The sequence below is a fragment of the Dasypus novemcinctus genome, chromosome 26 (genome assembly GCF_030445035.2).
Source record: "Dasypus novemcinctus isolate mDasNov1 chromosome 26, mDasNov1.1.hap2, whole genome shotgun sequence".
Classification (NCBI taxonomy): Eukaryota; Metazoa; Chordata; class Mammalia; order Cingulata; family Dasypodidae; genus Dasypus; species Dasypus novemcinctus.
The window spans coordinates 13,253,285-13,267,387 of record NC_080698.1 but is presented as its reverse complement, the minus strand read 5'-3'; the positions used below and the strand labels follow the sequence as shown (position 1 = coordinate 13,267,387).

General features: G+C 59.0%; 1 protein-coding gene across 4 annotated transcripts in view; it reads left to right on the top strand.

The window, feature by feature from the left end:
* Positions 1 to 14,103, top strand: part of POC1A (POC1 centriolar protein A) — an 82,172-nt gene that overhangs the window by 33,656 nt on the left and 34,413 nt on the right. For 2 of the 4 annotated variants that reach the window (XM_058288986.2, XM_071212089.1), the window contains exons 8-9: positions 2,168 to 2,236; positions 4,858 to 4,953. The exons of 1 other annotated variant lie outside the window; for it this stretch is intronic. In XM_058288986.2, the coding sequence (XP_058144969.1) occupies positions 2,168 to 2,236; positions 4,858 to 4,953 (165 nt within the window). Of the gene's footprint in view, positions 1 to 2,167; positions 2,237 to 4,857; positions 4,954 to 7,452; positions 12,760 to 14,103 lie in introns of those variants that run through there. One more of the 4 variants, XM_058288987.2, reaches the window with a different exon arrangement.

Here is a 14,103-nt window from a genome sequence, read left to right as displayed (position 1 = left end):
GAGCCACCATGGGCGAGCAGGCTCCCTGCGCCGGGCAACTCTGCTGCCCGCTCTGTCCCTGGAGCGCCTGAGGCCTGGGCTGCCGGCAAAGCCCCAGCCTCTCCGGCCCCACTGCCAGGCCGCCTGCTCATTTTACTGCAGCCCCCCAGCCCTGCCGCTGCTCCATCTCTCGTGCCCTGCTTGGCACCTGGTCGTCGAGCGAAGACGGGAAGGAAGGTGACCCGCAAGTATTTGGCCACTATGTGGCTGGGACTTCCTGGAAACCCGCCTCATCCAGCGAGCTCCGTCTTCACTGGTGCCCCTGTGCTGGTTTCTTTCCCTTTTCTCCGTCCCCTCTTTGTCCTCAAGATGAAGAGTTTTCTTATTTTGCTCTATATTAATGTAGCAATGCCATCTACCCTGTTCAAAAACCATCCAAGTGTGCAAAGTGACAAAGATTTCAGAGTCCAGCGACAGTCCCCTGCACTCGCAGGCTCCTGAGCCCTGTTAGCCCTCTGGTGACCCTCCCCCGAAAGGGCGTCACCCTGCTTCCCCACGCACTCAGCCCCTGCAGGTGCAGCCAGGGCCCTGTCACGCCTGGGGCCCCGCCTCCCTCCCCAGCCATGCACCCACCTCGTACCCCTGGAGCGAAGGTGGAGCTTCTCCTGTTGAATGGCAGCGTGGGACGCCCTGGAGGGTGGGGTGAGGTCCTGCGGGGGCGCCGCCCTGGCCCCCGGGGCTCCACCTGTGGAGAAGGCAGATGAGGCACAGCCTGAGGGCCTTGTCTGTGGGTGCCCATGTGGCCTTTAGGAATGGTGACCGCCTGGCCACGCTGAGGCTCCAGTGGCCATGCAGGTAGCGAGCGCTGAGCCAGCCCTGGTGCACCGTGTGGCTTCTTCTGTCGCCGTGGGCACCACTCAGCTTCCCTCCTGCCCCGTGCCGGAGGCCGAGTGGCTGCTCTAGCCTGCTCGTCTTTCTTTTTTTTAGTTTTTTTTAGCTTTTTATTAGGGTGTTACAATTAAGACATTAAATTCTAGATTTTTATGGTACATTTAGAAATTAAGTGACAAAATAATGCAAATACTTGAAGGTGTGATATGCCAAGAAAGTTTAAATTCTTATCATTGATTGCTCCATGGCCTTTGAGCTTTCCTGGGGCCCCCTTTCCAGCCCCATGTGGGCTGTCTTTTCCGGCATTGAGTGGAAGGTGCCTCCCAGGGCCCCTCTTGTCTGTGGTTTGGCCGCAGCCTGGCTGCCGGGGCCACTGCACCGGTGCACTTGGGGCCCTGCTACCCCCTGCGCTGCTCTGGAGGCACAGGGACGGCCTCCGTGACAGTGCCGTGCTGTGTTTGTCTGGGAGGACTTCTTGTGAGGGGTTTGCTTGGGGGATGCCAGCCGCTGGCCGCGGTGGAAGTGGGGCTGGCAGGCAGAGATGGCCGGCGGCCGTGTGGCTCAGCCCCTTCCTCTGTGCGTCTTTCCGAGGCGGTTTTGGGGCATGTAGGGAAGAACCCTCCTGCTGTACTCGGAGCCCACGCCCTCCCCCAAGCCTGGCCGTGCCTGGCCCTCGGAGCACGGAGCCCTGCCCAGCCCCCCCCAGGTGGGTGCATGGGCTCTCAGCCCCCGGGAAGCCAGGCGGGCACGTCCCCTCCAGGCCTGGGCACGTTAACTCGGCCGGCCTTCCCCATGCTGGGTCCCACCTCGCGCGCCCCGGCACTGGCTCTGCCTGCCCTGCCTCTGCTCTACTCTGGGCTCCCCTGGGAGCTCCCCACTTCTCTGGTCAGCAGCAGAGTGGTGGGAGGGAGGGGCCGCGGCCTGGGGCAGAGGGCCAGGCGCTGGAGTCCCAGTGCTTGGCCCGGGTGAGTCGGTGCAGCCCCCTCTGGCCTCCAGCTCCTTGCTGGAGAAGGGAGGCTGATGATGCCCGCCTGCAGGCATGGCCACTCGTCTGTCCTAGTCACTCGCCTCTGCCCCCCGCGAGCCTGAGGCCTTGTGCTGGGGGACAGTGAGGTCTCGGCAGTGGCGCCCGGGTCTTGCCCACGTGGGCTTCTCGGCCAAAGGGTGGGAAGGACTGGGGCGGGACAAGGTTCTCAGCCCTTTATCCTTTGCTGCGTTCCTTCCAGGACTTCTAGTTTCTCCCCATGCGTTTAGAATCTAAGTGACCTCTAGTTTTTGTTTTTTTTCCTCCTGATAGGGACCGGCCACCACTGTTGCCTTTTCAAGGACAGGAGAATATTTTGCTTCCGGAGGCTCTGATGAACAAGTAAGTGAAGGCTGGCCTAGGAGCCAGCCAGTGCTACTCAGAACAGGACAGAAGGCTGGAGCCCACCCTGAACCCGCCTGGGTGCTCCGGCTCCCTCGGGGCGCTCAGTGGCCGCAGGCCCTGGTGGACCTCGGGCTGGGGGCTCTCTGACCAGGCCTTTGACTCTGTGGCAGCCTCCCAGAACCCTCAGTGCCCAGGCCTGCCTGGCCCGAAGGAGTCTGGGTTACCATTGCCATGAGAAAGTTGAAACAGCGTTTCTTAGAAATTTCCTCCAGGTTTAAACAGATGACTAGACAGTGATTGGATTTTGACTGCGGGTCTGGCGATATGGTCAGTGTGGCAGGAGCCTCACAGCGTCCCCTCGTTTAGTCTCATGGCAGCCCGCTGGGGCAGGCACTCACTGCCCCTTTCTGTAGGTGAGGAAACGGGGGCTCGGCAGATGGCAGAGCTGGGACAGACGCTGGGCCCCTCGGCCTCCAGAGCCCGCTGAGCCAGGAGCGCCGCCCCACTGTCCAGGGCCTGTGTGCCCTGGCCCATGCGTGTGCTGGTCGAAGGCTCGGGCCTTCACGCTTCTTGGGAGACAGAGGACGGCATGCAGGAGCCCATCCTGTCCTCGTTGCGCTGTGGGCCCTCTGCTCCACCCGCCAGCCCTGGCGCCTCCTGCATGGCTGCCGAGCACCGAGGCGTTCACCCGGCAGAAATCCTCGAGTACCTGCCCGGCGCTGCACCTGCCAAAGCTGCCCTCGCCAAGCCTGGTGGGTCGCGAGGGGTCGGCCCTCGTGTGCCAGGCCCTCCAGCTCAACTCCCAGTGGTCAGCCCCAGCCCCAGCCAAATGGGCTGGTTTGGGTTAAAGTCTCTGCTGTAGGTAAAGGGTGGTTTGAGGCTCTTTTACCCGAGCCTGAGTACGAGGTGGCAGGCGTCTTCCCGCAGCAGTCCCAGCTCCTTCGCCAACCAGGCAAGGGAGGAGGAAGGCAGAAGGTGGCACGGGGCCTGGCTCATGGCCTAGGAGACTAGGGATGCTGGTGCAGTAAAGCCACACGGTGGTCTGAGGCATCCTGGTAGAAAGGAAGGCTCTTGTCCGCTCTGGGCCCCTCGGACAGCCGCTACCGCCAGCTCCCCGGCTGCTTTTGGGAAGTCTGCCCTGAGATCCCGTTGGAGAGTCATTTGGAATCGTCGTTTCCATGTACTGGCCATCCTGCTCCTAAGAACTGATTCAGCAGTTAGACTCGCACAATTACAGAAGGGCCCTCTGAACAAGTGGGTGCAGACCTTCTGCTGTAAAAGGGAAGAAGGAGAGATGTCAAATGCCCACCCGTCAAGGAGGAGTCAACACTGGAGTCTCCCAAAGACCGAGGCTCAGGGGTGCATCTCGGCAGGGGAGGCCTCCCAGGGCACGCTGAGTTTTCACCTTGGGCGGCTGTGGTGGCTCTTCTGTGGCATCAGTGGACCACTGACCCTGCTCCACAGTTCCTGCTGCAAAGCCCGTCAGCCACCTTGGAAGCGGCCCTGGAAGAGCGCCGCGGCAAGTGGCCAGCGGCCCTCCAGCAGGCGGTCCTGCCCGGCTTTTGTTGGAGGAGCCCCGGGATGTCGTCCTGTTTAAAGGAAGAGGCTCGGGGGTGGGGGGGCCGGGTTGACTTGTCTATGCCGAGCCATTTCCTGTGAGCCTCGCAGCAGCCTGGGGAGATGGAGCCCAGGCTCGTCTGATCTCTATGGACGCGGAAACTGAGACATAGAAAGGTCGGGTCACTTGCCTAGGGTCCACAGTAAGGGCGGCACCAGGATCTGAACCCCTGTGGCCTGGCCTGGAGTCATGTCTCAACCCTTCTCTCAGTGTCACAGGCCAGAAGCTTCTGTGTTAGTGGGGGAGACAGGTGATAAACGAGGGAAAGGGGAAGTGGATGTGGCTCGAGCGGTGGAGCTTCTCCCTACCATGTGGGAGGACCTGGGTTCAATCCCTGAGGCCTCCTGGTGAAAAAGAAGAAGAGAAAGTGTGCCTGCACAGCAAGCCAGTGCCTGCACGAGTGCCCGCCTGTTGCCAGTGCCCCGTGCAAGTGAGTCACGCAGCAAGATGATGACTCATCGAGAGAGACGGGGAGAGTCAAGGTGAAGCACAGCAGAAACCAGGAACTGAGGTGGCACAATTGACAGGGAACCTGTCTCCCCATCAGAGGTCTCTAGGATAGGATCCCTCTGAATCCTAGAGGAGAGAAAATGGGAAGAGAAGACAACACAGACAGCAAAAACAGCAGGGTGGGAGGAGGGGAAGGGGGGGAAATAAGTAAATAAATCTTTTAAAAACAACAACAAAAAAAGATAAGGAAAAGGACCGATGGGACTGAGTGACTACAGACACCAATGCTGTGACGGAAGCCAATAGGGGGTCATTACAAACATGTAGGAGAGTAGGTGGGGGGTCCCTGAGAAGAGGCTGCTGATGGCGACTGCGGCCTGCGCAGGACACTGGGGCGCCCTCCAGCAGAGGCTCCAGCCGGGCACAGGACTGGGTGTCAGGTGGGGCCACTGCCCTGCCTCTGGGGCGGCCTCTGGGCCCGTTTCCTGGGTGAAGTCGGACGTGCGAAGGGCTTTCGGCCCCTGATTCCGTGTGCTTGTTGGCTTGGCAGGTGATGGTTTGGAGGAGTAACTTTGACGTCGGTTACGGAGACGTCTTCAGTGGGCAGAGGCCGCCAGCCCCCCTGCCTGGGGCCGCCGGGAATCTGGTAGGTGGCTCTGAGCCTGTCTGCAGAGGGCTGGGGTCGTGGTGAGCGGGTGTGGGCTTGGCGATGGCGGGAGGCCGGAGGGCGGGAAGGGGCCCTCGGCATGTGCTCTGTGTCAAGTCTGGAAGGAGCAGGGGCCTTCCAGGCAGTGGGAGTAGGCCCGGTGCCCAGCACCCTGCGGTGGGGGCGTTCCAGGGCCCAGCCGCTGGCTGGTTGAGGCCTGAGGAAGCAGAGGACCTTTCCCAACCCAGCGCCGGGCCGCAGGGCCTGAGGGTGGGCTTCCTAGAGGTGCAGGGGCTGCAGCCACCGCCGGGGCCATGGGGGAGGGCCACGGCCCCTCTTGTCCTCACTTCCTTTTTTTACTTTTTAAATCCTTGGAGAGGAAGTTGGAACCGTGAGCTATTTTTAGTACCTTTGTTGGTAGAAGGGCATTCAGTATTCCTGATAAAAACGTTGAACAAATTTTGGGGACAAATATTGGGGCAGAAAATTGAGAACGATGTGGTGGGACTGAACAAGGCTCCTGTGCTGCCGCTGAAAGGAGCATTAATGACAAGCGGGGAACCCGAGGGCTTGGGCGCCTGCGGCCGCAGGCTGTTGCGCTCTCTCCTTCCTGGACATCAGGCGGTGCAGTGTGGCCTCCCACACACACCGAGCCGGCTTCAACAACAGGAAGCCGCTCGGAGCGGCGCGGCAAGGCCGCAGCCCAGAACCGTCCAGGAAGCCTCCCGCGTCCCCGGCGGGGCTCTCGCGGACTCCGGCAGCTGGCCCAGACGGCTGTCGGGGCTGCCTGTAGGGACAGGCGGAGCTGGCACCTGAAGCCTCCCGCCCCAGGGTGGCCCTCCTGCCGGGTGTGGGACGGGGCGCTGCTCCCGTTCCCAGAGGAGACGCCCTGGAGCTTGCTCCCCTCCCTGCCCCGATGCATGCTTTTGAGCATGGCTCTCCGGACTAGGAACTGAAGGTGGCAGAGGGCTGTCTGGCAGCTCTTTCTGTCCAGAGGAGGGCACTGCCTCCTGCATCTTGGGAATGGTTAGTTGTGCTCCGGGCTGGCTGGGAGCATCCCAGGCTCTCTTTCTTGTCGTTATTAGGACAATAACTTGGACAAGCTGCCTCTTGCCTTCAGCCCTGACTCAGAGATAGGGAATGGGGCACCGCTGCTTCCCAGAGCGGCGGGGCCTGATCGTCAAGGGCAGGGCAGGTCTGGGCCAACAGCCTGGCAGGGCTCGAGGCCACCATTTGCTCCTGAACTTCTTTGAGGCCCATGGCGGAGCAACCATCTTGGCTGTGCCCCTTGGGCACCACCACGGGGACTCAAGGGAAAGCATCTGGGCTCTGGGGTCAGAGACCTGGCTCTGACCCTGGCTCTTTGGTCCCAGGCCCTGCAGCCACCCTCTCTGAGCCCCATTTCCATGTGGGGACCTGGTACCCCCACGGGTAGGTTCTGAGGCTCCATGTGAAGTGGGTGAGCTGTGCCAGCCTGTGACGTGGCTTCGAAATCTGCAGATCATCCTTTATGTAGGCCAGGGCTTTTTCCTGATTTGTCCTAAGCCCCTTTGAACTCTGCTGAGATGTCTGTGCCTTTGGACGTGCCACACCAATCCATGCCCCACGTGGGACATGCTTTCAGGGGCTTCTCTGATCTCGGGGCTCCCAGGCCAAGAGGAGAGCTGGTTTTTAAAGCAGTTGAGCAGTTCCGGTTAGGTGTCCTCCTGAGGCAGGAAGGGAAGCCGACAAGTGAATTCTTAGCCTTTCTGTCCGAGGGCTTTCCTGGCACTGGAGTAGCATCTGACTTGGTGGCTGGCCAGGCTGGCTCCGTGCCCCAGGGAGCCCATGGAGCCTGGAGCTCGGGAGAGCGCCCCTCCACCCCCGTCCCACTCTGTCCTTTCGGTAGCCCAGCATTTCTCAGCCTGGGCACTCTGGACGGTTGGAACTGGATAGTTTTTCTCTCATGGGCGACTGTCCTGTGCGTTGTGGGAAGCTTAGCAGCACCTGGCCTCTACCCACTAGGTATCAGTTGTACCTTCTCCCAGTTGTGACAACCAAAAATGTCTCCCAATGTTGCCCCGGGGTGGGGAGGGGGCAAAATTGCCCCCAGTGGAGAACCGCAGTAGGTGGTCCCCTGTCTGCGATGGGAGCCCAGAAAGGACACTGATGACCTAGCTGCGGGGTGTGGGAATGTGGCCGCAGATGGGACTGTCTTAGCGATGGGGGAAGCATGGCGATGCGTGGAGGAGCCTGGGGTGGTGGCCAAGGATGGACCGTTCTAGCAGCCCTAGGGTTGAGGCTCCAGAGCCCGTGCTCCTGCGCACGGGGCCTGGTCTGGGCTCCCCCCAACAGCTGTGGCCCAGGTTTCTGCTAAGAGAAGCTCGTTTTGTAGGACCGTTGTTTGGCTTGCCAAGCTTCGGAATCTTGCAGAGGTGATGGTAAACAACAAAAGACCGATTGCCTTTAGCAACTTATATTTCCTCACTTGAAATTGGAATGTTCTGCTCTTCCTTCCAGAGCTTCCCTGGTGCTGAGCTGGGATCTGGTGGACGGTTTGGTGGCTGCGGTCGTGCCCCAGAAGCTCACAAGGCCAATGCGCCTCTGCCCCCTCCAGCTCTGTCCACACACTGCCCCTCAGGCCCCGAAGCCCAGGAACCTGCCTGGGCATTTGGGGGTTTTAGGAAGCCCATCAGGCCAGGTGCTGGGCCTTGAATTCCTGACATGTGCCTGTTACAGCTGCAATGAAAGCCAGCGGGCCGACCCATGACAGGCCCTCTGCCCTGGAAAATGCCCTGCCACGACCCCTGCTCTGACTGCAGCATTTCAGCTCTCGTTCCTGGAATGAAGGCGTCTTTGAGCCCACTCTGAACAGAGCTCCGTTCACTGCGCAGAGCTATTTTCAACCCTTGGTTGAAATTCACAGCTTATTTTTAGGCACATTTCATGTTGAAAGCAAAAGCCAGTTCCCAGCCATTCAGAATGAGAATAATGGGTTCCATTTTCCCTCTATTCTTGGGTGGATTGTGCGTGAGGAGGGATTGCAGGCTGGTGGCTGGGGAACTCTCGGCTTTGAAGGTTGCAGAAGGATTTAAGCCAATGCCCCGGGCTATGGGTGGGCAGGAGGCTCCGCCGTGCCCGCGACAAGCTTGCAGGCTGGAGGAAGGGTGGAGGGGCGGCCTGCTGCGAGAGGATGCCTCCTGGGGGGGTTCAGCGTGGCCAGGAGTGGGGCCCCAGGTGGTGGCTGCAGCGGGCGCTTGTGCGGGTATTTCCAAGGGCCATGGCCTGCCATGCCCCTGGCCTTCTTGTCCTCCCTGCACTGACAGTCATGGGTCCTGCCTGCCTTTGGCTGGGTGTGCTTGAGGGCCTGTCCCTGAGTTTAAGGACCACCGGGATTGGCTGACTTTGAGTTTAGCACCTGCCCCTCCGAGCCCCAGTCCCCACAGGACTCCCCACTGCCTCAACCACAGACCTGGTTCTTTTTTTTTTTTTTAAGATTTATTTTTTATTTTTCTCCCCTCCCCCCCGTCAGTTGTCTGCTCTCTGTGTCCATTCGCTGTGTGTTCTTCTGTGCCAGCTTGTATTCTTGTCAGTGGCACCAGGAATCTGTGTCTCTTTTGTTGTTGTTGTTGCGTCATCTTGCTACGTCAGCTCTCCACATCTGTGGCGCCATTCCTGGGCAGTCTGCACTTTTTTCGTGCTGGGTGACTCTCCTTACGGGGTGTACTCCTTGCATGTGGGGCTCCCCTACGCAGGGGACACCCCTGTGTGGCAGGACACTCCTTGCACGCATCAGCACTGCACGTGGGCCAGCCTATCACATAGGTCAGGAGGCCCTGGGTTTGAACCGTGGACCTCCCGTGTGGTAGGCGGACGCCCTATCCTTGGGCCAAATCCGCTTCCCCACACCCGGTTCTTAGCCACCTTTAAATAGCAAGCTTTTAAATAGTGAAGATACATCTATTCTGATTTAGCCTTGTTCTGGTCCTCCCTCCAAACATCTGAAGGCCCATTATGCAATGGGGAAGGCCAGCTGTTGGCTGGGGGGGGTGGAAGGGGAAGAAGGCAGAGTTCTAGGTGATTCAGTGAAACTGAAAGATCCACCGCTTCCTCAGTTTCCAGGCTGGGTGCCCTCGGGTTCCGACATTAACCTTGAGTTCTAGGACTGAGGGCTTTTCTCCACTCACCACTCAAGACTTCCTCCGTTTAAGGGGAAAAACGCCTCTGTGGTTAAAAGCTTGGATTCTGGCTTCCGACAGACCCGTGTTTGACTCTCGCTCTGCCTCACCCAGGCTGTGACTCTGGGCTGGAACCTCCCTGAGCCCCAGTCTCCTCCTCTGTCGAGCGGGAGGCCTGGGCCCTCCGTCGTGACGCTGAAGGAGGCTGTGTGAGGTGGTGTGTGTCAGGCAGGCGCCGGCACCAGGCCTGGCCGTGGCAAGCGCTCACCCGGCTTTAGTCATTTTAAGAAGGTTCTTTTCCCTCCTCTGTCGCACTCCAGCTGAGTGCTCGGGGACATCCCGCCCAGTCAGGGTGATAGTGCGTTCAGAACCTGCTGGGACGAGGGACAGCAGGTGGGGGTGGCGGCAGTTCTGGCCGGGAGAATTTTCCACATTGACTCCTCCCTGCAGGGCACCCTTGTACCACCGTGAGGTTTGTGGACCCGTGCAGGCCTTGGTTGTGCTTCCCCACGAGAGCCCCGAGTCCTCCAGCGTTCCCAGATGAGAAAGCAAATTAAAGAGGCCTGTGGAAATGAGCCCCTTGTCCCTAAGCCCACCCCAAAGGGTCCAGGCCCCCCAGAGCTTCAGTGCCAGACCTGTCCCCCAGGAAGCAGAGGCAGGGTCAGCCGAGAATATCTGACCTGAGCCAGGCCGTTGCCTCTGAGGATGGCCGTCCCTTCTTCCCGTTCCTCCTCTGGTTCTGAGGACGAGGCCCTGGCCACCTCCTGTCTCCCTGCCTCAGACCCCCGTTTCTATTTTGGGGTGCTCCCGCAGAGGTGGGCTGGACAGAGGGGTTCCTGCGCCCTAACTCCTGGCCCTGCGTCTTGCCCTGTGTGGAGCGCTGGAACTCCTGGGCACTGGTGACAGCTGTTGAGGATCTGGGTTCTGGCACCCTGAGGGGTCGTGGGGGCCAGGGGGAGAAGAGGCCTGTTCCCGCCTGCCGCAGAGGTTGGCTTTCTCATCTGGAGTCGAGGGGACATGGGTCTCTTGACTGAGGAACATGGACCTGTTGTCTAGCATTTGCTTCCAGTAGGGGGGAAAAGTGTGGATTTGAGGGGATGCTTGGCAGGGGGCGCATATGGGCCTTGGAGCAAGCGAGAACCCCCAGTTTATGTGTTCTTTAGGGAGCTCTCCCATTTCCATTTGACCCCACTAATGACTCCTAATTTTTTCAAGTCTCCTAAAGGGGATTCTCATCTCTGGTAAGAGAAGATGCCTGGGCAGTCACGCGCCCTGGAAAAGGGTGGCTTCAGGGGGCCCAAGCCCCCAGCGCACAGAGCTGCCCCATCCCTGAGCCTCTTGACGTGCCCGGGCTCTCGCTCTGCCCACGCCCTCTAGCCGAGGAGCTGGCTTTGTCCACAGACTCCTCCGTCTCCGGAAACAGGAGCTTGCTGAGAAACACGGGAAAGCAGACCCTCTCCTGAGGCGCCACTGCACCCTGGCTTCCGCGGTGGGGAACGGTGGGGACGCGGACTCACCGGGTGCCCGCTGGCATGGCGGGGTTCTGAAGAGAGACTTCAGCCCACCCCTGGCAGAGGCGCTCGTGACTATATAGTACGTCTGTAGGCTGAAACATGCTTAGTCAGCGGCGGGGAGAGGGGTGGGGGCTTGGGTAAGACCCGAGGGCCAGGAGGGATGGCTGGTACCATTTCTCAGCTGGGAAAGGGAACCCAGCATTCTCAGCCCCCACGATAGAAACCCAGGCCCGCCCAGGGCAGACTCAGTGACTCAGAGATGCAACTGCTGTCCACCCTCTTGAGTGTGTGCATGGGTGCGTGTGCTTGTGTGGACTCCTGGTAGTGCTGCCCTGGGGGGCACACCCGTCACCCTGTGCTAAAATCGACTCCCTAGTGGTCATCCCTGCTAACCTCTCTCCAGATCCTGTGGCTGCTATTGTGTGGGGTGTGTGCACATTACTTTGGATGTCCTGGGCCTGGGCACAGCATAGGCGGTAGAGGAGACCTGGCTGGCCCATCTTGGGATGGGGACAGGAATCATACAGAGGTGGCCGTCCTGAAAAGACTTCTCAGGCAGCTCCACCCAGGAAGGTGGAGGATGCTGGAATCCTCTTGGGAGCCACTCTCAGGAACTGGGTTGGGGCAAGCAGATGTGGCTCAAGCAGTTGGGTTCCCATCTACCATCTGGGAGGTCCAGAGTTCGATACCCAGGACCTCTTGGTGAAGGCAAGCTGGCCCATGTGGCGAGCTGGCCCACGAGGAGTGCCGGTCTGCGCGGAGGGCTACCCCACGCAGGAGTGCTAGCCCACACGGAGAGCTGGCGCAGCAAAAAGAGACACAGAGCAGAGACAATAAGAGACACAGGAGACAAGGGAGCTGAGGTGGTGCAAGATAACAATTGCCTCTCTCCCACTCCAGAAGGTCCCAGGATCGGTTCCTGGAGCCACCTAATTAGAATACAAGCAGACACAGAAGAACACACAGCGAAGAGACACAGAGGGCAGACAGTGGAGGGAGGGGGTAGAAATAAATGAATAAGCCTTTTTTTAAAGAAAGGAAGAGCTGTGCTGTCCCTGTACGCGGAGGGCCTGTGCTGGAGGAGAGGCTGGAGCCCCCAGCCCAGCGTGGCCTGACTTGTCTGTGACTTCAGGCCGGTTGCTGTGATTCTCTGCATTTGGATTTCTCCCTTCCAGCCTGCCTCAGATCCTATGGGCATATTCCATTTCGTGGACTCACCCTGAAAAGACCGTCCTGCAAGGAGGGACTGCGGGAGGAGGTCTGCTGGCTCCGGGTGGCAGAGGTGTTCAGACAGCCTGCGGCACTTCACACTCGGGTTGCATATTCCCCACCTTTGCCCGAATGGACGTCATGGAAAGTGCTCTGGGATTTCTTAGTTTCAGTGGGAAAAGAGAGGAGACTAGATATAAAGAAGATTCAGTATTTTTTAACAACTACTTGTCACAAATTTTCCTTTTGCATTTCCTGCCTGAAACAGAGCATCCTTGCACAGTGCCTGGTGGGCATCATGGCCGGGCAAAGTCCAGGAGCGCCAGAGCCCCGTGCACCCTGCAGAGGGGCCAGTCCAGGCCCAGCACCCAAGCTGCGCCGTGGGCTCTTCCCCTGGGGGCAACCTGTCGTGTCCACTACTAGGCAGCAGGCAGGAGCTCATCTCCTTTTCCTTCTGGGTCCACAGCAACCTTTACTGGAGATGGGTCAGAGTAGCTGCCACACGTGTTGAATAATTACTGTTTTCCTTTAACAAGCGCGAGGTCAGCAGTTCACAGAAATACATCAGGAGGAGTTAGCTGGGCTTCTCAGGCAGTGACAGTGAGGGGCAGGCCTTTTAACATTTGACATTTATTGCATTTAGCCTTTTGCGGTGGTTCTCAAACTTCAGCGTACATCGCAGTCAGCCTGAGGGTTTCCCGGGCCCTCCCCCAGCAGTGTCAGAGTCAGGAGGGAATTTGCATTTCTGGACAAGTTTCTAGGCTATGCTGATGATGTGCTAGCACCCCCACCCCAGGCCTGCTTCTCACCCCAGACATGGGTGTATAGGCAGCTCCCATCCTCCAGAGAGAGCCCCTGGGCCTTTAGGGAAGTGGGAGGGTGAGCCTGACATTTGACATTTATTGCATTAAATGACCTTGAAATGACCTGGGTGCTTTCGGTTCAACATTTAAACCCCCCAGACAAAGATCTTATTTGTGGAGCCTTTTGGGGAAGTACCTCCAGGTAGTGGGAGCAGGGATAAGCCTTGAAACAGTGATGGCAGCAGTGGTGACAAGAGGAGGGGGCTGCTGGCTAGGACAGGAGCTGGAGTCGCCTTCTCTGCGCCGCCCCTTTGAAGGCCAAGGGGGGTTTCCTGCCACTGTAAATTTTCCATTGATCCTGCAACCAAGCTCTGTCCCTATTCAGAAGAGAATTACATGACGCTTAGGATGGCCTTCCCAGTGAGAGACGCGTACTCAGAAATCCAGAGCAAGGATATTATGACAGTCACGATTCATGAAGCCAGAAGAGCCTGACTCTGGAATCCAGACAAGGCCTGGAGGCCCTCCTGTCCAGCTGCAGGTGTATTGGAGCACACCTGGGGCACAAGCCTGGGTGCACACACACGCTCACACACACGCTCAGACACACACACACACACCCTTCCCTTGAGAGCTCTGTTATCTCTTTCAAGGATCCCAGAATGGTTGTGGGTTTTCCTTTCCCTCCGGCAGCTGAGACTTGGGCACCGAGAAAGCAGAGATTCCAGTTACACGTGGCGAAATGAGCCAAAATCACAAGACAGAAGACAGTGGAGTCTTGACCTCGTGATGCTTTAATCCAGAGTCCACAGAGCACTGGGCAAGGGCAGGCTGCCTGCCTGGAGCACGTTATTCCCACTGCTGTGATGCTGCCGTTTGCTGATGGTGATGGCACAGCCCTGCCAAGCCATGCCGGCAAGTCTTCTCCACCCAGGAGCCCAGTGGCCACGCGCACGATCTTGAACCAAGGGTGGGTGCAAGGCAGAGTGGGTGGGAAGAACCAAGGACTTTGGCTTTGGGGGCTTTTTCTCCCCATCCCCCCCCCTTTTTTTGCTGGTCCATACTATTTTTTAAACCTAGAAACTTGAAAATGGAAGAAATAAGCTCCAAGTAGGAGTAAAGCTGGTTGCTTAAGTCTGGCTGTCCCTCTGAGCCCCTTGTCTTGCTCACCACCCTGAGTTGCACTCGTCCTTTAGTCTCTGTCCAGATGGCACCTCCACGCAGCCTTCCCCAAGAGGAGTCTTCCTCATCCACCTGCACAGAGCACGCTCCTTCCGAGGCCACCTTCCCCAGCCAGTTATTTGTCTCAGGAGGGCTTGGGGCCTTGGTGCCCCGTGCCCAGCACCTGCCTGGCCCTGCTCTGCTGAGGGAACTGGGGTGCAGTGGGCGCAGTGCCCCCAGTAGGGAGCCTGGGTTGAGCTTGGGAGGCTGGGGCCGGGCTCTGGCTCTCTCTTTTTGGCATTCTTG